Source organism: Malaclemys terrapin, chromosome 4 (genome assembly GCF_027887155.1).
Source record: "Malaclemys terrapin pileata isolate rMalTer1 chromosome 4, rMalTer1.hap1, whole genome shotgun sequence".
NCBI lineage: Eukaryota > Metazoa > Chordata > Testudines > Emydidae > Malaclemys > Malaclemys terrapin.
Window position 1 is genome coordinate 54,514,709 of NC_071508.1, and position 27,135 is coordinate 54,541,843.

A 27,135-nucleotide genomic window follows, 5' to 3' on the forward strand; every position below is an offset into this window, starting at 1 on the left:
ATTTTCTAGTCACCAGTGGTGAGGAGAAATGTCCTATAAGAGAGGGGAGTGTACAAGAAGGCAAAAGGAATTACCTCAGAATGCAGAAAAGAAAGCTTCTATTGCTCTCTGCACCTTTCATTAAGTATTAATAGCATTCAGAGTATTGCAATTAATGAACCCTTACCTTAGGGGTCTCAAACACCTCTTCTAAATGTATTATATGCTCATGGTTCACTCTTTTTAAGATGCTCACCTCCCGTTCAAGTAGCTTCACAGCAGAGCTTCCAGCCTTAATTTTAGATGGAAAATGTATTTTACAGAGCATGACAATATTCATGATATGACCATATATATTCCACAATGGCAATTTCTGTTAAAGAAGTCTACAGAATGTGTTAAACAAATGAACATGTCTTACATTTAGAAAAAGAGTTACAAAATAAATCCTATTGTACTTTGGGGTTGCTACCATTATATTTTAGCTTTTTCAACTAATAATGTCTTACATTTATATACAGTCTTTCCATCAGAAACCTTTCTGAAGCACTTCATAAAATTGTGTTCACATTTACAGACGTGCATACATGTGAGAGAGAAAATAGTAATTACTTTCCCTAAGATGGAAAAAATGTGAGAACACATATGTGTGAGAGACACAAAAAGGAATTATTTCACCTAACGTGGAAAGAACATGACCACTGTTTAACACACACAGCAACGCTACACAAACATTCAAGACAGAAAATGAAGAAGACTATCAGGGAAATGCAGATAAACAAAACGTAATTACTCAAGTTGGAAGCTGGCCAGCTCACAGGAGCTAAAATCTCTAATCCTGTGAACATTTGCAAGGGGATCTCAAATGAACGTAAATGATTTTTGTCTTATTCATTAGAAAGTAACAGAAAGAAAAGCACCTCTTCACACCACACTGGGCTTTGGCTTAGTACCGACGTGGATGGAAGAGTACAACCTACTCATCTTGGAGGTCTCCCATCCAAATATGATCAGACCCAAGCTTACTATTCTTGTCATATGATAAGACGTGATTATAAGAACCATATTTTTGTAACTTGTTTGCAATAACTTAATTAAGGAGAATTAATCATTGTCAGTTTAGCAATTTGATAATGGTAAAACTATGAGCAGTAATACGACAATACCTCTAAATCTGGATCAGCTAGTAGCCTGTCACACACCAAAATAACAGGGGCTGCTAATATTAAAGTTTTAACAGTATTTCACCTTTTCAAGGTCTGTCATTCAGCCATAAAAAAAAGTTGGTTGCTGGCTGAAATTTGGCATGTAAACTCTCAGACTACGTTCATATGTTTTTTTGAATGTAAATCATCAAAAAATCAGTTAAGCTAATATTTTGTTTTATTTAGGATTTTTAAAAAGTATTTAGCAAAAAAGAAATAAACTTTAAATGGTATTCACTTAACATCCAATGTTCTCTAAACAGATTTGGATAATTAAGGGTCTGATCCGGCAAACTTTTTCTTCAATTATGACTTTATGTAGGAATAAGAACCCCAAATTGCATTTTTATATTACATTTTTAATATTTAAAACTTGATGTGACTCACTTTCTGCTACAAGGAAGAGATAGTGAGAATATCAACTAAACAGTGATACATGTACTGATTGCAATGTGAGTTTTGGATACACAAAGATACTGAGAAGAGGCACAAAGATACTGCAGAAACAGATTGGATAGAAAATCAAAGGAAAAGTAAGACAGGTTTAAAATAAATCAGAGATCTACATAATATTTACCTTTTCCCTATTCACTTTTTTGATTGCCCATTTTTTGCCGGTTTCCTTGTGTTTTACTTCAATTACCACCCCAAAACTGCCTTGTCCTAATTTTCTTCCGAAATAATAGATTTGCTAAGGAAACAGAAACCAGAAAAAGAGATTTTGTTTTAAAAACTTTGGTGGCAAAATATAGTTGTCATTGTTAAAAGTATCTGAACTGGAATGTTTAAAAGATCTCTTTAACAGGAGATGATGAACCCTGCCCATGTACACCAAGATTCATTTTTAAGAGAACACCTGTTCCAATTGTCAATGCAAGTTGATATAAGAGGGTAGACTGCGATGAGTTATGTAGATCTCAGTATGAATTCTCCATCTGAAAATTTTGTGGGCAAATCAATGAAGAATTTTGTTTCATCGTCTATTTATTATCCCACAAATTAGAGTGCTGGACACAGTTACAAAAGAATAATAGATAATGTAGGTTAAAACAAACATTATGCAGACCTAACACAGGGAAGACTCCTAGCATGTTCAATGCTAGTTTAGCCTTAGAACAGCAGCATTCAAATATGCTGTGAAACAAAATACATAGAAATCACAATTCTTCTATACTTACAGTACCTAACAAAAGGCAAATTTAAGTTTCCTGTAGATCTGTGATTTGTAAACTTATATGTAAATAATATGATAGGCTCTGATTAAATGCCTATTGCAATTGCTGGAAGCCTTTCACACTAACTTCAATGGTGACTGGATCAAGTTCTTAATGATGAGATCTTAAACATTTTTTTTCTTTTAAACAAAAGCTTAGTACTTTATAGCTGACCAACAAAGGAAACTACTGGGTTTGTGCTCCAGTTTTATTTCTATTCCGAAGATACGATTTCTAAGACAAGATATTTCTAATGTACTAAGGTCCTGTTATGTTAATTTCAACACATTTCCAAAAAGTAACAAAAACAAATACAAGAGGGAACAACAAATGTCTGTTGTGAACCCTTTACAGACTTCTCAACACACCTACAGATGGATCTTTTGGTTAACTTTTCTGCACGGGCATATAGCCCCAATCAATGAACTGTTTATTTGGGTCTGTTCCTTTTTGTAGAGGGGTGGGGGGCAGGGATGTTTTCTCAATTAAGAGTAAATTCATTGATCTAACAAATTAATATATTGTGACACAGGATGGACTGCAAATGAAGTGCTGCACTTCTGACCACACACAGCAGGTCATTTTAGAGCACTTGTTTCTGCATCTTTGAAGCAAAATTCATGGAGAAAACAAATTTTCATTAACCAAGCATTTTGAAGTTAGATGATAGAAACACCTATCTCTCACTAGGTGTTTTCTTCTTTTAGGTCTTAGATAAATGAGCAAGAAGAATGGGATTCAAAAATAGCAGGAATACCTCTTTTTTTTTTTTTTTTGGTACTCGTTAAAAAAAAGTGTTATCCTTTCACTTAAACAGGAGGAGAATGACTTTTTGGTATTGCCTTTTTCAAAAGGTCTTATAGCTGTACAGTGGTAGCAGGGAAAGGATCTGGACTCCTGAATAGAGTGAACATGAGCCTTAAGACAGAAAATCACGACTCAGGTTCCTTTGGATGAAAAACAGCTGCAATTTATTTTAGGAATAACGTGCTGAAAGATCAAAATTGTTCATTTGGGGGGGGAAAAAGGGAAGCTCAAATTCCCAGAAATGATTAAATGTTATACAAACAAAGCTAAATGTCTCTATCTGCTGATGCAGAACAGTTAAACCTAAGGTTCGGCAGGATATTATTAATGATAAAAGTGGCTACATACCTGAATAGCAGCTCCATCATCTATTCGTGTGTGAGGAACTTTGCTTTCTGCACTACTGCTGCGAGTTGACTGGGTGAGCATTTTTCTATAAGATTCTATTAGCTCTGATTTTGGCATCTTTATACAAAAATATGAAGCATGAAATTAAACTACAATTCACTATTTTAAAAATTCTTAGATTGTTTCAGATATTTCAGTATTGTAAGATATATACTACACTAATTCACAGTACGTAATAGTTTAAAAGATGAACAAGATTTAAAATCAATTACAGGATTCCACATAGCCCAAGATTAATAGTTAATAAGTTGAAGATGGCAAAATATCTATACAGAATTATGTAAAAACCAAGAATAAGTTTTGTCTTTTGCAGGTCTCTATTGCTTGTATTCAGTGGGCTATATTCTGTTTTAGTGAAAATAGAACTATTCCATTAAAGGCAGCAGACTTGCATCTGCTTACAGAGGGGCTTAACTGGACAGGAAGTGGCTCAAAAACTTGATCACAATAACCACATTTAATAACATGGCATCTTTATACACAATTTACTTTACTGGGCTGTTCAAAGTGGTGCCAATATATTTTGGAAATATCATATGGTCCTACACTGCCAATTTTAATTTGTGTTTTTGAATTTCTCTCACACACAAACAAAATGATCACACTAGAATTCCTAGTGAAGCTGATCAGAAAATTTTTAACTAACCAGGTTTTTGTCAGAAAATACAGATGTGTCGAAACCAAAACTTTTTGTGGGAATGTACCAATTTTGACAAAATTTTCATCAGGAAATGGTTTTGCAGGTCCAGGGCAAACTTTCTAGTCAAAACTAGGAAGGTTGGAGGGAGTGGGGAAAGAGACCAAAATGGTTCAGGCACTCACTTAGGATGTGGGAGACCCAGATTCAAGTCCCTAGTTCTAATCTATTGGCTATTCTAACTGGGTCTCTCAATCTCTCCTGTTACAGCTATTCCACTTTGTATAAATAAATATTCATTGGGCCAGAGAGAGAAAGGGAGAGAGACTGACTATAGCCCAGGGGTTAGAGCACTCACCTGGGATGTAGTAAATTCGGATTCAAGTTCCTGTTCCAATAAATATTTAATTATTTATACAAAGTGGGACAGCTCCAACAGGAGAGATTGAGAAAGACCCACCTCAGAAAACCAAATAGTCTGGTGGGTAGGGCATACATCTGGGATGTGGAAGATCCACGCTCAAGTCCCTGGTCTGAATCAACATATTCCAGGATGGTGCACTCTCTCTTCTTTGAAAAACTTCAAAAGGTCTTGGTTTCCTCCCAGTAGCCAACAGGAAAATTTCTGAAATCTCAACAAAGTTAATGGGATGAGCCAAACCATTTCCTGTCCAGTTCTAGATCCTAGCAGTTTGATTCTCAGTCATTTAATTTCTTGCATGGTAGAGTACAGGAGTGCCACAGACACATTGAAATCTTTTGTGGAGGTAAACATTACAGCCATTAGCCAAAATTAATGACCAAGGCCCCATTGAGCAAAGCACTTAAGTACTTAGCTGTAGACATTCATTGATGTCAATCATACTACTCACATGCTTGACGGCAAGTACTTACTCATGTGCACAAAGTTAAACGTGCCTATGTGCTTTGCTAAATTGGGATCTGAATGAAGAGGTCATAATACTCTTAATCAGAGGAGTTTAATTGTGTTTAAAAATGATTGTGTGTTGGGGACTTAGGATTTATGGGGCCCTATGCAGTATTATTGAACTGGTGCCCTTATGCCCGACGGCAGCCCGGGCTCGCATGTGTATTTTAGATAAGGGTGATCTTTTGAAGGATTTATTTTAAAAACTATATGTCTGAAGATCCAAGCATTTAAGACTAAAGATGAATACTCAGATTGTGCATTTAAAAATCTATGGAAGGAGTTTTTAGAGATGTGATTTTATAATCTTCAGCAACACACTAATGAAATATTTTAAAGCAAATTTTAAACTAAGGTCCTGTAGACTAACATGTTCTGAGTAAATATGACAGTAATGCACAACTGTTTTTGTCAGTAAATTCAGAAACTGACAGTATATATCTGGGGGTTGGCAAATGCCTGTTAAATGGCTTCATTACCACTTGAATGGCTCTTTAACAGTCTCAATGTTGTGCTAATAGATCTGGCAGGCTGGAGGCTTTTTCACTTTTAAGTTACTAGATCCCCTCTGGAGGAAGACTCACCAGGCTGCAGCAGCAGCCAGCTGTGGTGGGAGCCTGAAGGAAGGGTCAGAACAGGGATAGGAAGAGGCGGGTGGGTCGACACTAAGGCCCAGAGGTGCCCCAAATTTTCAGGTGCCCTACGCATCCGTGTATGCTGCGTATGCCTAAGGATAGCCCTGGTTGGGGACACAAAAATCCTTCACGTAGAGCTGCTGACTGAATACGAGTGAAATAGGGATAAATGCGGCCTTAGTATAAATGGTTCAACAAGTGCCCTTGACTTTCCTGGTCACAGTCTGACCTACAGAAACAGCTTCAAGTGGCAACAACTCTAGAAGGAATTCATTTTACTCACATACTAAAGTGATGGACACTATATAAACGCTTGTCATAAATAAAATAAATAATTATCTGCAATAATTATGCCTGATAACAAGAAAAATATGCTTTCAATTGATGAGATATGATACAAAATTGTTTGAAATAAAGTAATGTTATGTGAATCTGACACTGAATTAAATAATAGAAAGGGTTTCTTATATTTTAGAAGATGATCGCCATTCAAATGCAATTTCCTCATTTATTTTCAAGCACCACATATCTCCTGACAGGTCTAGCATTGGATATTTCCTATACACCAGTGGTCAAATAGTTAGCTATAGGTTTACCATATATACAATTGCTATTACTAACAGAGATTATTCTACAATATTATCAGATACTCTACACTATTTACGTAGTGAAGGAATAACTGAGGCTGAATGTATTTTAGTTTTCTTTGCTAAACACATTTCCTGTTTTGTCCCCCCACTTACAGAAATGCTGGAAAACAAGTCACTGATGGTATATTCAGATATGACTGATTTAAGAGGATATTGAATTTGCGTCCAGCAATTTAGAAGTGCTTCTTTAAAGGGGACCCATTTATGTTAATATATCCCAAATGATGGATTTTCTTCTGGCATTCAGTTTTAAGTGCTTTTTTCATTTTATTCTTTTCAGATATATATTTAATACAAACTCCTCCAATAAAAGCTTTTAAAGCTTCCAATTGTACAATTTTAGAACCTTCAATATTAGAGAGATTATGTTCTGAGATAAATATGTCCGCAATCAATGCATTAACTACTGCAGGAACAATACTTAAAGAAAGAAACTCTGTACATCAATAAGAATGGCCTAAAGAGAAATTAAAGACAGATAGTCAACTTAAAAAAACATACTTTTGTCTGAATTTTTTACCTACTATTATATAGCATACAATTATTATTATGTACTATTAAAACATTTAAGATTACTATAATTGAAAGAGATTAGAGGGGAAAATAAACTAACATATTCAAACCTGGATGCCTAAAGATTCCTAAATCAAAAGCCTGATCTTCAAATGTGCTGAACACAACAGTTCTATTGACTTCAAGGGAATTGGTGAGTACTCAGTTCTTCTGCAAATTAGACCACTTCTATTTAAAGCCTTGCTTCAGCAAAAGCTATTAAGCATGTGCCTAAATCCATCCTTGTTCAGGACGTGATTCAACAAACCATCCTTTAGCAAAGAACTTCAGCATATGCTTTACTGAATTGGGTCAAGGGGGCCTACATATAGAGTTTTCTAGATTGTTTACTACATGCATTACCAGCACCTCATTTACAGTTAATTGCACTGTATAGTCTGACCGACACATTTCTTAGGGCTACAATGTAATTTGTCTCAGAGTACTACTTGGCCTGTCTCTTAGGCCTTGGCTACACTTGGGGATTCACAGTGCTGCCGTGGCAGCACTGTGAAGCACGAGTGTAGTCGCGCCGCCAGCGCTGCGAGAACTCGCTTGCAGCACTGCAAGTACTCCACCTCTCCGAGGGGAATAGCTTGCAGCGCTGCGAGTGAGCGTGCAGCGCTGCAGGCACTGATTACACTGGCGCTTTATAGCGCTGCACTCGCTGCACTCGGGGGGGGGGGGGGGGGGGGACGTTTTCACACCCCTGAGCGCAGCAAGTTGCAGCGCTGTACAGCGCCAGTGTAGCCAAGGCCTTAGGGAGAAAAAAAAAAGTCCTCTGAACAAGGGTTTACTCAATATTTGTTTACAACTTAGGTTAAAAATGATATAATTTTATATTCATATGGTATAATCTTCACTCTGAGTTAAATGTACATCATAGTACATGAATAACTTAGCACTTATAAACCACTTTGCAGTTTCAAAGCATTAACTAATTAATCCCATTAAATCCATTTAATATGTAACCTTTTCGTGTCTCTTGAGGTAAGATATTAACACCACATTTTCTTCAAAAGAAAAAAAAAATCAGGAATTTACATGTTTTAATATATTAAGTTAATTTGTTCTGCAAATTTTCTAATAAATTATTAGATTTTTTTAAATAGACAGCTTCTTCCATATAATTGGTCCTATATGGGTATGGTCAAGCATAACATGTTATATCATACTCTTCTCATGGTATTCACAATTTCTAGAGAACCAGGAATTTAAAAAAAAAAAACATTATAGATTGTTACATGCAGTATACAAGAGCTAGGAATTATTATATTATTATTATTATTAGGTACAAGGCTTCAAAAACATTGTGAATAGGGAAGATGTTTTAGAATGTAGTTAGAATCTGGGCCGTTCTACTATACACACTTATGAGGGCACACTGGGAAATATAGTCCTTATTGTTCTAAGCAGAAATGAGCACTAGTCATTATGAAATAAAATCTGGATGGAAAGGAATGGTATCTCTAAACCCAATCTGCTCACCTCTGTTACAAAAGAGATTTGTTCCTCTGACTGGTGAGGCAAGGTGTCATCATGGGAACTTAAAAACTCAGATGTCTCTAGCAGAGTACCTCCGGAGCACATTGGACCCTTGTTGCAATTAGGGCAAAAAAATACAACATCGCTTGGTTGAAATGAAGCGGAGCACTTGGTGCATTTTATGGTTTTCTTGTCCTGGCTGAGATCAGTCATCTGTTCAGTGTTGTAGAACTTGCTGTGCAAATTAAATGGTAGCACAAAGACCGGCAGGAATGTGTCCACTGATGAAGGAAGAACAAAAAAGCTGAGGAGAAGAATGGGAGGGTCACAATTAGTGAATTTGTGGCACAAAAAAACTTATGTTCTGATTATGAATGTCTGCCACACTGACAAGGAACTAGACTGGTACAACACAGAATACTGGTTTGTACAGCAGATCTGCAAAAACAGAAGTTGTAGTTAAGAAAATTTTCCTTCAGCTTTTCTACTCACGCCTGGCACGTTCAGGGAATCATAGAAATTGGAGATGGGAAAAATAAATTCCTGCTTATTACCAATGCAAGGTTGTTTTCCACATTTATTTTCTAGTTATTTCTTTTTCATAAATGGGATATAACATATTTGTTAAAATATTTCAAAATACTTAATTAAACCTAAATAATTGTAACTGGCATGATTATGTTGTTATTTTGACAAATAAAAATGCAGAATTTTCAAATATTGTGTACAGAATTTTTAATTTTTTGGCACAGAATTCCTTCAGGAGTAACTAATGGCGGGGAAAGGGGCATGAAGGAGGGCTTTAATGGTGGTCATGAAATAGTTTTGCTCACTTAAAAGAAAAATATTTTGCTCATTTTCTTAAAAAGGGCCAACATTAAATGTTATACTACATTTCCTGCCTAGTTCGAGGTTTTTGTAAGCTGGCATACTGTGGAATGGTTCTTATCAAATTAGAGTCCTTTCTCGGCTGATCAATGAACTGAAAGATAAATTCTGGTTAACATTATCAATTAAACTATGCAGAAAAGGAGAGATTCGGTTTTACAAAACCTTCATGGATCTTTCTATCTAGCCAAAACAGACCAGAGGAAATAGTTTAAAAAGTGGAACAGAAAAAGAAAAAGGAAAAGGACCTGCTGCTGCTGTAAATCAAAGCACTTCCAATGGTGGAAAACATTGATCCTACATTGGCTTCTTGCTTGAGACGTCTTTTTCAATACATTTTAATTGTGTTCTAAGAGGCATGTGACCTTCCATGCAGCCTTTAGTATATCACTAGAACAGGCCAAGACAGGCCAACCCTAAAAAGTTTCCGATGTTTTATTAGTCCCTTAAACTACAGGCTATTGCAGGGGATCTAATCAGTCAATTAGAGAATGAACAATAAGTGACAGAGAGCTTTATTTATCCCAAGTAAAAAAAATGAGAAAAGGTGAAAGGTGTAATCCACGGGACAGCAATTCTAGTGAACACAGGGTGTGACATTACACTCCATATTCTTTATGGAAATATGCTTATGATATGGATATGACATAACTGAGATATACTTTATGCAAGATGGCTCACGTAAGATATCACTGGAAAGGTAATGATTTATTGAATGCAATTATACAATTTGTATGCCTGTATCATTTCTGCATCTGAAGTTAGGAATATTGACTATGTATCTGTATTTCAAATGGAATTCTTTCAGCATTACGCCCAACTAGCCCGTCAGGTACCACAATGAGAAAGCAAGACAGTGCTAATGGCCCATTACCAGAGACAATTGACTGTAAGAGAACTGTGTCTTCCTGTGGATGCTCCAGAGAGCCTAAGAGCAATGGCGGCCACAGTCTTGCAGAGACATGGGTCCGAGTCACCTGGTTCTCGATACGCCTTCCTCCCCTTTTGGAATGCCAGTTTTTCCACTGGAAGAAAAGGGTTCCCGCCTTGCACAAGAGCTACATAAGGCAGGGGAGTGACATCACCGAGGTTCTCCTCTCCCTCGCACACAAAGGGTAGGTCTACACTTACCTCTGGGTCCGGCGGTAAGCAATCGATCTTCTGGGATCGATCCCGGAAGTGCTCGCCGTCGATGCCGGTACTCCAGCTCGGCGAGAGGAGTACGCGGCATCGATGGGGGAGCCTGCCTGCCACGTTTGGATCCGCGATAAGTTCGAACTAAGGTACTTCGAATTCAGCTACGTTATTAACGTAGCTGAATTTGCGTACCTTAGTTCGAAATGGGGGGTTATTCTGGACCAGGCCTATGAGACACTGAAAAACACCTGGAAGCAAGAACTGAACTGGGGAGAGAAGGGTTGAGCCCAAGCTGGAAGGGCGTCTAGCTTGTGAGTCTCAAGCTGGAGACCAGTGCAGCTGCCTTTCAAGACTTTCTGTAATCTGCCTGCAACAATATCTAGAGTGAAAAAAATACTATTTGGAACCAATTTCTTTAGTGAAACAAGCTTAATTTGTGTGTTTTGTTTTATTTGCTTAGTAATCTGCTTTGTTCTGTTTGCTATATTTTAACCCGGGGTGGGCAAACTTTTTGGCCTGAGGGCCGCATCAGGTTTCCAAAATTGTATGGAGGGCCGGTTAGGGGAGGCTGTGCCTCCCCAAACAGTCAGGCGTGGCCCAGCCCCACCCCCTATCCAACGCCCCCTGCTTCTTGCCCCCTCACAGCCCCCCCTGGGACTCCAGCCCCATCTAACCCCCCCGTTCGATGTCCCCTGATGGCCCCCTCGGGACCTCTGCCCCATCCATGCCCCCCTGCTCCCTGTCCCCTGACCGCCCCCGGACCTCCCGCCCCTGACTGCCCCCTGCCACCCCATCCAACCCCCCCTCTCCTTCCTGACTGCCCCTGGGGACTCCTGCCCCCATTCAACCCCCGTTCCCTGTCCTCTGACCACCCTGACCCCTATCCACACCCCGACCACCGCCCCAAACTCCCCTGCCTACTATCCAACACCCCCTGCTCCCTGCCCGCTTACTGTGCTGCCTGGAGCACCGGCGGCTGGCGGTGCTACAGTCGCGCCTCCCAGAGCACCAGGACAGGCAGCTGCACTGCCTGGCTGGAGCCAGCCACGCCACTGTGCAGCACAGAGCACCGGGTCAGGCCGGGCTCTGCAGCTGTGCTGCCCGGCAAGAGCTCACAGCTCCGCCGCCCAGAGCATTGCGCCGGCAGTGTGGTGAGCTGAGGCTGTGGGAGAGGGGAAACAGCGGGGCAGGGGTCGGGGGCTAGCCTCCCTGGCCAGGAGCTCAGGGGCCGGGCAGGACGGTCCTGCAGCCAGATGTGGCCCGCGGGCTGTAGTTTACCCACCTCTGTTTTAACCACTTAAAATTCACCTTTTGTAATTAATAAATGTATTTCTTGTTTATAATATAATCCCATTTGTGCAATTCACAATTGGGGGGGAGGGGTAAGAGGCTGTGCATACCTTCCTCCAACTGAGGGAGGAGGCAGATTTCATAATATACTTTTAGGTCTGCACTCCAAGGGAGGTGGACACCTGAGTGCTGGGGCAAGTCCCTTAAGTGGAGACTTCCCAGAGCTGATCTCATTATGTGTGTCACATCAGGTGACATCTCGAAGAGAGGAAGCCATCACACAGTGTATTTGTTAGATTTATCTATTTTCTACTCTTACCAATAAAAACAAAACATAAGGATTTAAGATCCAAACTCCTAATTTAAAAATATAATATAATCAAGTCCTCAAATATTCTAACACACAATTCCTGGCATTAATATCCGCTCCTATATCTATCAAATAATGAAAAATGTAAGTTTTATATAATTGAAAAGGTTTTTGTGGAGAAAGGAGAGAAATTTGATGTATTTTTTTTTAAAATATAGCAAGGCAATAGGGTACATGTGGTGCAAATAGGGAAATAGCAGAGGGAGGGAGGGGCTTTTTCTTATATAGGCGCCTATTACCCCCCACCCCATCCCGTTTTTTCGCAGTTGCTATCTGGTCACCCTACCTAGAAGCATAAGGAACATTTTTCTCACATACTTGTAGCTGTCTATTTTTGCCACTGTGAATTAAAAGTGTGATCAAAGCACAATCTGAAATTACTTTTCCTTTACAACTCAAAAGTGTTTTTAAGTGCTTTTAATCAAAGTTAACAATTGTGAGGGATCCAGGAGAGACTGGAACTCATGGATACATACAATTCTTATTGGCAAAGCAGGTATATTAATAGCCACTTTTTCTGTTTGTGAAAAGAGGAATGTTCACACACTTGAAATTTCAGCTTTCTAGTGGGTAAAAGTATTAACTTCTAGTTCTCCCAGGCCATGAAATATTGGACCTTAAATACGCATCTCATGAATATGTTGCATTTTCTTTTACTTCAATTCCAACATGATTTTAGCAGCTCTGGTACTCAGAACTGAGATTTTCAATGTTATTGCTTATTAATCTCAGATCTGCTTCTAAACCTCACAACTGCGAACTCATCAATAACTGACTTCCTCTGTGGCCTCAAGAAAGTCATTTCACTTCTCTGCCTCATTTTCCTTATCTGTTAAATTAAGATAATTCTACTTCCCAAACTATGTTGTTGTCAATGTTTGGTAAATGTTAATGTCTGCAAAATACTTTAAACAGAAAGTGCAATACAGGTGCTATATATTATTATTTTGACCTGCTATTGTTATTTTATATGTAATATGACAGCACCTAGAAAACCCAAATTACTTACTAAGACTCATTCTAGTGAACCCGCAAATACTTTTAGGTTCAATATGTTTTTCTAAATTCTGGTACTGGGCATTCATTAAAAAGAGATCGGGGGTAGCCGGGTTAGTCTGTATCTACAAAAACAACAAGGAGTCTGGTGGCACCTTAAAGACTAACAGATTTATTTGGGCATAAGCTTTCATGGGTAAAACCCTCACTTCTTCCAGACTCCTTGTTGTTTTTATTAAAAAGAGAAAACCTGAATCCTTGTCCCTTGCTAATGTTCAAAATAAAGCTAGCAATAATCATAGAACTAGCATTTTCTTAGCAGGCTGACCCAAGCCAACAGGGAAGTTGACAAAAATCATCTTCTCTGAAGCACTGAACAGGAAAAAAAAATGCATCTAGTAGCATTTGTTTATCAGTGTATGATCATGCACTGCAACAGCTGATCCTGCCAATTAATAAAGTAATATATAACCATGGATAGAGGAATATTTGCATTCATGAGTAGCTATAGCAGTACCTAGTGACACATACTGTATGTACGCCTACAGAAAAGACTGTCCAACTCTGTTTTAAAATAAATGTGAAAGTGGCATTTTTATAATAGACACCAACATAACTTCTCCCCTACTTACTAGCCATTTTTCTTAGAGGCTTGCAATTTTCCTCTTTCATCTTGGCTCCTTTGTAGACAGCACAGGTAGAATGTTAGACCAAGAAGCTGAAGCACTTCTATATTTACATTGTACAAAATCTTTAAACAGGTTCACTATCAGTAATTCACAGCCGTAAAAGTACAACGTGTAAAAAAATACCATTAAACTGGTGAAAGCAGGCCATCCAATCTTTTTATTCAAGCAGGTTAAATTATCATACTTAAGAGATATGCCGAAGCCCTTTTAGGTGCTATTACTATTCGCAACCAATTTTGCTAGGACAACAAAAGCCAAATGAAAATAACCACAGACAAATCCTGTCATTGATTCCCCTGATCTATAACAGACAGTCAGGACATGACTCGAACTGGAAGATTGTCTACTTATAGAGCAACCCTTTGTTGTTAATTTGACAATTTTGGTGTCTCAGATAGCTGCACACACAAATCTGTATGCCTGGTTTTGAAATGAAGTGCACTGTACTGCCAAGTAAAAGGTTAGGTTTGGGAGCAACACTTTGGTTCCAAGTTTACAAAACCAGAGAGACCAGGCAAATTGTTGATGTACATGACAGGATGGTTTTGCTCTTTAACAGTCTGTCTTTTTTATGTTGTCCCATTGGAATGCTGTTCTTTCCTGTGTTTTTTATTTTGTTTTGTGTGGTGTGCGTGTGATATGAAGTATGCAATACAGACAGGTTTTTTTTCTCCCATTAGTCACTGCAGTGTTCTTCTTTTCTCCTTCTCAGAAAATAAGGAAAAATGGCAAATAGGCAAATACATCCTCCCGTGTAAAAGCTAATGATGGCGGTCAAGTTGCTAATGACTGGAACAGCTATGTCAGCCAAGCCCCGGGATACAGGAACAGGAAAAAAATGCAGAAACCTCAAGAGAAAGGAAACTAGCAATAAAAGCTTTAGTTCAGAGCTGACTAGTAGCCATGAAATTATTCTGGGCTAAGATCCCTTTTTCATTATTTAGGGTAATCTTTGTTGTGTCTGGGTACATTTTGGTTCTGGTTCATTTCTCTATAGTGAGGTAGAGATAGATTAAAAAATTATATTTTCTTTTCTGGAGCACCCATTTTCTTTATAAGCCATCACCACTTGGTCTCGGTGACCGTGATATCTTTGGATTTCAAAAGACCATTGTCTAAGTGCTGCTTACAAAGTGATTGTTGAAGCAGTATTAACTGCAGCCCAAGATGACTGCTGACGCAGTATTATCTGCAGCCTTAGCAGAGACTATGTATTCGACCCGCCTGTAGTGAGTAACCTAACGATACAGGTGATAGTATTATGGAAGAGGATAGGACCAACACTTTGGGGAGAAGGAACTCATTGGCCTCAGCTCACCATCTACAGCTAGAGAGAAAAACAAAGAAGAAAATCCAAAAAGGGGGGAAATGATTAGCCATTGCAAGCCAAAGCAACTACACCTACCAGAAACAAATTTCATCTTATTAGAGTACCGCTTTTCACATACATGCTAGATATGGAAATATTTCTTTTGCGCACCTACATATTAACTACGCTTGTGAGTGTGCTTGTTACTGTCCAAAAATGACAATATTTTAACTCCAACTTAAATATAAAGAATGCAACGTTCAGCCACACAAAGCAATAGAGTGGATCGACCACACAGGCACAAATGAATAATTAACTTGGAGACTTCAACTAATAACTTTTCTCCTACAAAGTGTTACTGTCTGTAGTTTTATTTAAAGTACATAATCATGTCAATTTTTTGTCTGCAGAGATCAAACATTTTAGGGTGCAATGTTACGCATTCCCCAAATATCCAGAGAAGAAGAACCACCTAGCAGTCCAACCAAAAATGAAAGCCATCATCTAGACAAAAGAGCAGCACAGAGAACTGACTCTCTCTTCTGGGCAGATTTAATTGTTTTTAGAGAGACAAAGTGGATGAGGTAATATCTTTTATTGGACTAGCTTCTGTTGGTGAGACAAAACTTTTGAGCTTACACAGAGCTCTTCTTCAGGTCTGGAAAACATACTCAGGGGAACAGAGGGTCCTGTGGCACCTTTAAGACTAACAGAAGTATTGGAGCATAAGCTTTTGTGGGTGAATGCCCACTTCGTCAGACTCAACCTGCTGCTGTTAGTTTTAAAGGTACCACAGGACCCTCTGTTGCTTTTTACAGATTCAGACTAACACGGCTACCCCTCTGATACTCAGAGGGTATGTCTACTCTGCAATTAGACACTCATGGCTGACCCATGCCAGCCGACTTGGACTCATGAGGCTTGGGTGTAGGGGCTGTTTAACTGCAATGTAGATTTTCAAGCTTGGGCTGCAGCCCGAGCTCTGGGACCCTTCCATCTCACAGGGTCCTAGAGCTCAGGCTCCAGCCAAAGCCCAAACATCTACACTGCAATTAAATAGCTCCTTAACCTGAGCCTGAGACCTGAGTCAGCTGGCACAGACCAGCAGTGCCAGGCAACAGATTTTGGCTTGCAGGCAGCCATGGTAAGCCACAGTCTTTTGGCTTTTTTAACCTTCTTAACATGTGGGAATGGTTTCAAACAGTAGCGCCCTCATTTCCCATACCAAGCACCCCTTGGGTTGGCCATTTAAAATGGGTTTGCAATGTAAAAGGAGGGGCTGTGGTTTCCGGGTTAACATGCAGCACAAACCCAACTAACCCCCCTCCACCCCCCCACGCCCAATCATCGGGGATGATCACTTCACCCCTCCCCCCGCACCGCGTGGCTAACAGCGGGGAACATTTCTGTTCAGCAGAGCAGGAACGGGCACCTCTGAATGTCCCCTTAATAAAAATCGCACCATTTCAACCAGGTGAACGTGAATGATATCACTCTCCTGAGGATAACAAAGAGCGATAAGGAATGGATGTTGTCTGCATGCCAGCAAACACCGGGACCATACGCTGCCATGCTTTGTTATGCAATGATTCCAAACTACGTGCTACTGGCCTGGCGTGGTAAAGTGTCCTACCATGGCGGACGGGATAAGGCAGCCCTCCCCAGAAACCTTTTGCAAAGGCTTAGGGAGTACATGAAGGAGAGCTTTCTGGAGATGTCCCTGGAGGATTTCCGCTCCATCCCCATACACGTTAACAGACTTTTCCAGTGGCTGTACTGGCCGTGATTGCCAGGGCAAATTAATCATTAATCATTAAACACGCTTGCTTTTAAACCATGTGTAATATTTACAAAGGTACATTCACCAGAGGTCCCCTGTGTGCCCTCAGGGTCTGGGAGCACGCCTTGGGTGAGTTCCGGGGTTACTGGCTCCAGGTCCAGGGTGATAAACATATCCTGGATGTTGGGGAAAACGGTTTCTCTGCTTCCTTGCTGCTGTGAGCTATCTACATTATCTTCATCCTCCTCTTCCTCGTACCCCGAACCCTCTTCCCTGTGTGCTTCTCCAGTGACGGAGTCATAGCACACGGTTGGGGTAGTGCTGTCTGCACCCCCTAGCATGGCATGCAGCTCCGCGTAGAAGCGGCATGTTTGCGGCTCTGCCCTGGACCTTCCGTTTGCCTCTCTGGCTTTGTGGTAGGCTTGACTTAGCTCCTTAATTTTCACGCGGCACTGCTGTGCGTCCCTGTTATGGCCTCTGTCCTTCATGGCCTTGGATACCTTTTCTAATATTTTGCCATTTCATTTACTGCTAGGGTGTTCAGCTAGCACTGATTCATCTCCCCATATGGCGAGCAGATCCCGTACCTCCCGTTCGGTCCATGATGGAGCTCTTTTGCGATCCTGGGACTCCATCACGGTTACCTGTGCTGATGAGCTCTGCATGGTCACCTGTGCTCTCCACGCTGGGCAAACAGGAAATGAAATTCAAACGTTCGCGGGGCTTTTCCTGTCTACCTGGTCAGTGCATCTGAGTTGAGAGTGCTGTCCAGAGCGGTCACAATGAAGCACTGTGGGATAGCGCCCGGAGGCCAATAACGTCGAATTCCGTCCACACTACCCCAATTCCGACTCGCTAAGACAGATTTTATTGCTAATCCCCTCGTCGGAGGTGGAGTAAAGAAACCGGTTTAAAGGGCCCCTTAAGTCGAAAGAAAGAGCTTCGTCGTGTGAACGTGTCCAGGCTTAATTCGATTTAACGCTGCTAAAGTCGACCTAAACTTGTAGTATAGACCAGGCCTAAGGTGCCACGAGTACTCCTGTTCTTTTTACTGGATTTATGGCTTACTACAACAACCTGTAACCACTAACAACCCCCTACAGCTGACTTCCCTCCCTTTCTTTCCCCCCTGACTAGAAGAGTGTTAACGAGCCACTTCACCTTGAATGGTCCCTTGAAATATGTGTTAGCTACTTATGCTAAACAATCTGTTCTACAAAAAGAAGAACAGGAGTACTTGTGGCACCTTAGAGACTAACAAATTTATTAGAGCATAAGCTTTCGTGGACTACAGCCCACTTCTTCGGATGCATATAGAATGGAACATATATTGAGGAGATGTATATACACACATACAGAGAGCATAAACAGGTGGGAGTTGTCTTACCAGCTCTGAGAGGCCAATTAATTAAGAGAAAAAAACTTTTGAAGTGATAATCAAGCTAGCCGAGTACAGACAGTGTGATAAGAAGTGTGAGAGTACTTACGAGGGGAGATAGAGTCAATGTTTGTAATGGCTCAGCCATTCCCAGTCCTTATTCAAACCGGAGTTGATTGTGTCTAGTTTGCATATCAATTCTAGCTCTGCAGTCTCTCTTTGGAGTCTGTTCTACCTTGTATTTAGCTGTGACACTCTTGACTACATTTCCTAGACCCGAAGAGCTCCGTGTAAGTTCGAAAGCTTGTCTCTTTCACCAAAGAAGTTGGTCCAATAAAAGATATTACATCACTCACCTCATCTCTCTAATATTTTGGGACCAAGACAGCTACAACCACACTGCATACACTAATAGTTTATATGCAGTCACTGTTAAGTGCCTAAAAATTAAGGAGATCAGATAGAACTGAGGGAAAAGTTTGTAACAATGAAAATCTGGAATGGTTATTCATTAAAAGCTTGTTACAGTGTTTTAGTAGAAGGTACTTTAAATATAAAAATGCACCTAAAAGCAGTTATTCTTTATCCCTCTTTTGTTGTTGTTTTTGCTTTGTTTTACATCTCTATTCTTCAAACATACTCTGAAGATGGATTCAAAATTAACAAGATCACTTATTAACTAAACTATTAGAAAATACAACTATTTTATATTTTTGTACAGTAGTATCTTTTATTCAAGAATCTCAAAAAACTGAAGGGGGAGATTTTCAAAGGCACAAATGTGAAATTGTTCCCAGTTACTGCTTATCAGTCAGTGAATCATCTTTTTTTTTCTGGCCATATTTTCACAAGTGGTCTCTAAATTTATCCCAGAAATTTCACCATTGCATTTTTTCAACCTGCAAAATTCCAACAATTCACTTAGTGTGTGCAAGTTTCAGTTTTGCATAGACAAATGATTGTGGGCAAAATACAAGAGGCCAGAGTCAAGTAGTGGGGGGAGGGATAGCTCAGTGGTTCAAGCATTGGCCTGCTAAACCCAGGGTTGTGAGTTCAATCCTTGAGGGGGCCACTTAGGGATCTGGGGCAAAAATCAATACTTGGTCCTGCTAGTGAAGGCAGGGGGCTGGACTCAATGACCTTTCAAGGTCCCTTCCAGTTCTATGAGACAGGTATATCTCCATTTATTATTATTATTATTATTATAACTTTCAAAAATGTCTCTTCAATCCCAATTCTGCATTGTAATTCCCACACAGACTGCTGAGCCTAAGTGGTTCAAAATGCATAATGGAGACTTAATATTAAATCACTGCAGGCCTGATCTAAAGCCCACTGAAGTAAAGGGAAACATATTGATTTAAGGGGGCTTTGGATCCTGCCTTCAAGCTGTTCATATAATATTAAATTTACAGTTGCTTTGTCAGAAAAACAAATAAGGCTTATACCAGCCATTTATAATCTATGGATTTCTACATTGTTCTTATAAAAACAAAAATAGAGAGTTTATTTCCCCCTATAAAAAAGTAACATCTGAAAACATGCATAAGCAAATAATCTCAGAAAAATACATAATGAACTTTTATCAGATGATCTTAGGGACAGCTTTAAAAACCAAATTGTCAAACCTCACCAGGCAGAAGTGGATTGAAAAGGCAGGGAAAGAAGAATAAAAAAGAAAACTGAGCTATGGAAAAAGTGGGCAAGAGACAAACTATGTAAACAGGTTATTTTTCTTTATCTGTGAGTTATATTTAAAAATGTACCCTGAAATGTTCATAAATTAAGGCCGTTTTTCCATGTAGGGATCCTGTTTGCCAACTCAAACAACTCACACGTTTTTTTTGAGTTTGTCACCAGAATTCTTCACTAGAATTACAGCCCTATTATGTTCAGTGGAGCTACGCTGTTCTTATATTATAAATTACAGCAATATTCATAAATGTAATGCAATAAGATTTTCTTTTATTTGTAATTTGCATGTATTGGGATACAGTAGTGTATGATACTGTATATTTAACTAGAATACCAAAAATTTACTATATTTCAGAATATATCTATTTATTTAGCAAAGTACTTTTATTTAGTGAACATTATAGTTAGGTAATTGTATTCTATGTCTGGACAAAATTGAAGAATATGTTGCAGATTACACATATTCTGCAAATTTGGGAAAGCATTGGACATTGGCAAGCATTGTAATACCAACACTAAGAAAGGGAAAGACATTTCAGGGATGGCACCAAGTTAACGGCATGATTTAATAGTTCTCATCTCAGTCAATTACAAAATAATAATTTACAGGATGAAAGTTTTTGGCTGGTTAATACTTTGAAATACCTAACTGTTTTCAAAAACAAATTTCCAATACTGGAGAAAAAAAATTTCCATTACACAGACATGGTACAGTCCTCTGATACAGGTAACAATTAGGATGATATTACTAATCAACTCTGCTATGAATTAGTTAACACAAAATTACTGAATCGATGGATTGTAAAAACCCATCCCAGAGTAACTACAAATGCAAAACTTTCATTGACTGAAATATGAATTACTGCACCCCAAGTTTCAATACAGTTTATTCTTGTGTCTTGTCACTTATAAAACGTATAAGTCTACATACTTCCAATTAGAATACATATTTTATATGTATTTGAATATGTTGGTATCTGATTCAAATTGACTCTAAATTCAGCACTAGAGCTAATGAATAATCAGGAATTCTAGTAACAAAGTCCAAGAAACTACAAGCAACTAAGATTGGTTATGGTGCAATGAAAAATCAACTACTGTGTGCATTTAGCACAGCAGTGACCTTGAGTCCTCTATACCAAAATGTTGATAGCTACATGACAATTTTAACCATTACCCAAAGAGGAATGCTACTTCAATAAGTGATTTTCATTAAAAGATGTGGAAATTCACCCATAAATTTCTTTGTTTGGTGACTTTCTAAAAATCTTACAATGGAACCATAAAAAAATGAAGCTAGAATCTGATTTCATTTACATGAATATAAACCTAGAGTAACTGCACTGAAGACAATAGAATTACACTGGATTTACATCAACGTAACCAAGATTAAGATCTGTCCCAATATGATTAAAATTAGTAGAGCGCATCATTTGCGGATACCCTTGCCCAGGGAAAGGCAGCCTCAGGCATGCTATTACTAGATTACACAATTTCACTGACAGGTTGAAGGGTTTAAAAGGTAGTTGAGAAGTGTGGAGGATTTCATTTTTCACAGCCAAAGGATCTTCTTCCTCAATTAAAAGGACACCATCATGCCATTTCTTCAAAGTTAAAAAAGTTCTGACCTTTGTTTCTAAGAGCTTGACAATAACATTTTCTCCCTGTATTTCCCGCAAAAAACATTTTCAACGGTGGTTAGAATACAGTTGAACAGGTATTTTTTGTTTAAGAATAAAGTACAGTACCTTATCATGCAAAAATATCCACAGAAACCAGCAACATTGATAATACCATCACAGGTGTGGTAACAGTGTTAATAGGTTCTGCTGAGGCAACTGACAGAAGACAAAACATTGTTTTACTGCATCCCATAGAAACAGTGTCCATGGTTTTATTTACATTTCTCAGTGATAATAAGCCAAATACCATGTTGCTCACTCTGATTTTAGTAGAGTTTTGACTGAGTAAAGAGTAATGGACTTATTACAGAAGTAGAGCAGTGGCTATATATTTTTAGGTCTTGTTTTTGCACTTCAAATAGGGTTTCAACCTCTTTGTTTTGCATGAGGAATACAGTGTATATTTACAGCACATAATCTGTGGGTAAAGACATTTCCTCGAAAATACAATGTAATTTAGTTTATAAGTTAAAATTAATTTAAAATGGGACCTTTAAGATAACTTTCTCAGTTGTCTCACCTTTTGTAGAATTCCTTTTGCTAACTAATGAGTGATTCATTACTATTCATACTTTCCATATAGTTAAAAATCATTGCTAACTAGTGATTTATGCACATTTGTAGACATTAGGATGCAGTTAAAATTAATAATAGTTTCTTTCCCATTATATTCACCATTTTCCCTTACTCAGAAAGGCCACCATTTCCCATAACTTACATTGGCTCTGAAGTGACCTAGTAAGATTGAATCTACTCATATCCTCAGTAAAGATTTTACTGAGGGAGAAGGGTAGTACACCCTTAATAAAGATGGTACCATCAGGGGCGGCTCTAACTTTTTTGCCGCCCCAGGCAAAAAAGAGCGCCGCCTCGTTGTAACACCCCCCTCCCCCGAGCGCTGCGCCGCCGACACTCCCCCCCACAGCGCCTCACCGGGCCGCCCCAACCCCCCTGCCTCCAAGCGCCGGGCCGCCCAAACCCCCGGGCCTCCCAAACCCCCGCCCCCCCACCCGCCCCCAGTGCCGGGCCATGCCGGGCTGCCCAAACCCCCGCCCCCCCCCCCGAGCGCCGCACCGCCCCGGGCCGCCCAAACCCCTGGAGTGCCGTGCTGCGCCACCCAACGCCCCCCCAGCACCGCACTGCCAAAGCCCCCGCCCTCAGCGCCGCACTGCAGAAACACCCCCTGCGCTGCCCAGCCGAAACAAAACAACAACAACAAAAAAAACCTCGAGCGCCGCCCCGCCAAACAAAAAAACAAAAACACCGTGAGCGCCCCCCACCACCCCAACATTGGCCGCCCCTTCTAAGGTGCCGCCCCAAGCACGTGCTTAGTCGACTGGTGCCTGGAGCCAGCCCTGGGTACCATCGCCCATTCTTGTGATAGACCTAAAGTCTCTAGCTGCTCTCAGGAAACATGGTCACGATTTCATTAAAACCTCCCTTCCTCCAAGTAAGGCTGCCCTTTATAAAGTTGTCTGTCATTTTCCATTGTCTTCAGTAGAACTTACACATACCTCTTAATCTTCTTACCTGCTGATATTCAGCACAAGCAAACAATACATGACAATTGACCAAAATACGGAACAACCAGGGTGGATAAAAATGGATGATTTTTTGATAAAATGCTTTTAGAGGAAAAAACCTATCTAAAGATCGTTTTAATTAAGACACATTACAGCTCAAAGATACCTCATCATGGAATAGGGCTTATAAATTCTAATTCTATAGTATGAGACAATATATTCATGTAATTTTTAAGAAAAGTTTTGTAAATGAGATCCAGTAGTTCATGGATTAGGGACCCAATCTTACGGGGTTCCAGGGGCTTCTGTATAGATTATTTAGGTTAATCTTTCTATCTACCCAATGGCATTCAGTGCTCAGTCTAGAAGATACCATCAGAGATGCTTAGTTTTGCAGTTCTCAAACTGTGGATTTGTGTCTCCAGAGATAACATGCTTGTTAACAGCAAAACTATTTTTAAATAAATAAATAATATATAGAGGTGAGAAATAACAGACCTCAACCCTATTGTCCCTCTGCTAATTTGTGTACACAGAGTCAAGCCTTTACCCAGGGCCGACCAGAGGATTCAGGGTGCCTGGGGCAAAGCAATTTTGGGGGCCCCTTCCATTAAAAAAAGTTGCAATATTATAGAATACTATATTCTCGTGTGGGCCCCTGCAGGGCTCAGGGCAAGTTGCTCCACTTGCTCCCCTCTCTGGGCGGCCCTGCCCTTACCTCTCTCTAAAAGTGTAAAGTTTCAAAAAGTTCAATCAATAGAAGATTGTTGGGGGCGGAATAGATCTGGACAAGGAGAAGAAGTCTGGAGATAAATGTGAGAAGGGAGGGACAGGCACTAGAAACAAAAGTGAAACTGTTTGAGCAGCATATTCCAGAAGTCTTGAGGTCTTTCTGAGTGTAGCATTCATTGATTTGAGATCTACCATAGCATTCTCTCACTAGAAGGGAAAACCTATAATGGCAGCAGGCTGTAAAAGAGACCCAGTTTGGGAATATTTTAATGAAGTTCCTCTACCTGTGGGTAAGACAGGCATGCATGCAAAAAGTGCAACGAAGAAATGTAAGGTCTGGTTGCCCGAATGAAACAACATTATGAGAAGTGTTCCTTCTCAGGAGGAAGCTGCGCTGAAGATGATGAAAGGAACATGTCTGAACATGCAGGATCTTCAGGTTACTAAACTTTTTTATTTCATACTTCTTTCTTAAGGACTTCCTGTCTTCCTTCTGGACTATTCTTGAATTCTCATGTTTGAGCAAAAAAATATAGCTGTTACTCTATGGTTCTATCATTTGAGATGCAGTTGTGATCAAAAATAAATAGCTGAAATTGGCAGATCTTCCTTTTACAATTTCACCTTTAAAGTAGTACCAAGTGTCAGTGAATGCAATGAGTAATACTAAATGAGAAGTATGGTAATAATAATTAAATAACTGCATTGACTTATTTTGTTTAGGAGAATCCATCCTCCACATACAGGATTCTGAAGACTATCCACCTTCAAGATCACCATCATTTTCTATAGTTTCAGAGTTATCTGCCAATGATAGTGTTTCAGTCACATCATGTATGTCACATTGCCACATTATATCACCTGTAGCAAAAAGAAAAAAAATCTCCATCATCCAGAAACAACCATAGATAAGTTTCTGATAAGAAACAGCAGATTACAAAAAGGTAATTGATGAAAAAATTGCCCGGTTTGTTTATGCAACAAACTCTCCTTTCCATATGATTGAGAACCCACACTTCATTAACATGGTTCAGTCATTAAGACCAGGATACAGTCCACCCAACAGAGCAGATGTCGCAGGCAAATTGCTGCATAAAGTGTATGAAAGAGAAAAGTGTGCAAAAGGTCTAGTGGGTGAAATTGTTAACCTGAGTCTTGATGGGTGAAGCAATGTTCGCAATGATCCTGTTGTACATGCTTGTGTGACAACAGGAGAAGGGAATGTCTTCATTACAGAAACAATTTATACATCAGGAAATGAACACACAGCAGAATACTTACAAGTACCAGCAGTAAAAGCTATAACAAACTGTGAATAAAAATTCAAATGACTAGTACTCAGCTTGGTCCCAGACAATGCTGCAAATGTATCCAAGATGAGAAGAAATTATTTAGAAGAGAGTCCCAAGCTAATAACATATGGTTGCAGTGCTCATTTGATGCACCTCCTAGCCAAAGACGTCAGTGTTCCAGAAATAAAGGCTAATGTTGAAATTGCAAAATACTTCCATAACCACAACCACCTTGCAGCAGCTGCTCTGAAAAAAGTGGGAGGAACCAAGCTAACTCTCCCACAAGACGTGCGATGGAACTCAGTAGTGGACTACTTTGAGCACTGGCCTAATCAAGAACTGGCCTAATCAGATGACCGTTTGTGAACAAAATCGTGAAAAAATAAATGGCACTGTCACAGCCAAAGTTCTCAACATTGGGCTTAATAGAAATGTTGAACACATGCCGAGTACTCTGAAGCCTATTTCTGTAGCCTTGAACAAAATGCAGGGAAATAGCTGTTTTATTGCTGACGCTATTGACATTTGGAAGAAACTGAGTGAGATCTTAAAAAGAGAAATATGCAGTGACAGAGTTAAATAACAAGCATTAAAAAAAACGAATGGGACAAACACTATCTCCAGCTCATTTTTTGCAAATATTCTCAATACTCGGTACCAGGGTCAAACCTTAACTACTGAAGAAGAGGAGTTGGCTATGACATGGACATCCAGCAATCATCCCTCCATAATGCCAACTATAATAAACTTCAGAGCTAAGGGTGAACCATTCAAGAAATATATGTTTGCTGATGATGTTTTAAAGAAAGTCACACCAGTGAACTGGTGGAAGTCACTTAAGCACTTGGATTCAGAGACTGTTGAAGTGATAATTTCACTTTTAACACGAGTAGCTTCTTCTGCCAATGTAGAAAGAATATTTTCTTCCTTTGGACTAATTCATTCCAAATTGAGAAATCATTTGGGACCTCAAAAAGCAGGAAAGCTTGTTTTTCTTTTCCAGATTATGAACAAACAGGAAAACGAAGGTGAAGACGACCGAGTTAGCCTCAGAAGCCAATATTTTAAGTTTCTCATGTTGACCTGGCTGACATAGTCGATTTAATTTTTGTTTTTTTTTAAATATATTTAATTTAATTTTCATTTAATTATTGTAGTTAAAAACAATTTTACCAAAAACAAATCTGATTTTAAAAAACTTGAATGTTTAACTAAATTCAAAAATTCACATGCTTGTTTTGTTAAAATATTTTAGGTTTGCTGTTGAAAAAAAAAATCCAGAATACACAACGTTGTTGTTTTAGTTATATAAAACAATTTAAATGTCTGTCTGGTGATGTTCTCCTCCTAATACAGCATGGCAAGAAAATCCTCCAAATATTTATGATTGACCTGTTGAATTGGAGATAGTTCACCTCCTAATGACTTCATAAATATCTGCTTCAATTACCTTTCATAAATGAAATAACCAATCATTCATTTGTTGATATAGCTGTAAAACTAATCTGAAAAGTTTTCAAAATAAATCACTTAAAAATGTATAGTGTGTACTTTTTCAAAATGAAACCTACATCTATCTCTGAGTTGTGAAGAATATGTATTAAGGTTATAACAACCAACAAGAATGCAAGAAATCCATGATTAAATCGAGTCTTCCTGACTAGTGATTTAAATCATGATTTAAATCAATTTGATTTAAATCAAATCCACCCTGGGAACAATTGGATTTTATTTTTTGTTGCACCATAATTAACAAATTATAATGGCTTTTAACTAAAAAAATGTATGTCATTAAGGATAGTCTCACTGTGTGAATCAAAGAAACTAGTTTTTGTTTGTTTGTGTTGCTTAAAGGGAAAACTGGAGAAACAAAA

General features: G+C 39.2%; 1 protein-coding gene across 7 annotated transcripts in view; it reads right to left on the reverse strand.

Annotated features, from left to right (window-relative positions):
- STK33 (serine/threonine kinase 33) overlaps nucleotides 1-27,135 on the reverse strand; it is an 84,292-nt gene that overhangs the window by 32,121 nt on the left and 25,036 nt on the right. For 5 of the 7 annotated variants that reach the window (XM_054027780.1, XM_054027775.1, XM_054027777.1 and 2 more), the window contains exons 2-5: nucleotides 8,504-8,781; nucleotides 3,554-3,670; nucleotides 1,762-1,875; nucleotides 167-271 (exon numbers count right to left, since the gene is read on the reverse strand). In XM_054027780.1, coding sequence (XP_053883755.1) covers nucleotides 167-271; nucleotides 1,762-1,875; nucleotides 3,554-3,670; nucleotides 8,504-8,713 — 546 coding nt within the window. In that variant the 5' untranslated portion in view covers nucleotides 8,714-8,781. Of the gene's footprint in view, nucleotides 1-166; nucleotides 272-1,761; nucleotides 1,876-3,553; nucleotides 3,671-8,503; nucleotides 8,782-21,780; nucleotides 21,871-27,135 lie in introns of those variants that run through there. The other 2 variants (XM_054027778.1, XM_054027774.1) reach the window with 2 other exon arrangements.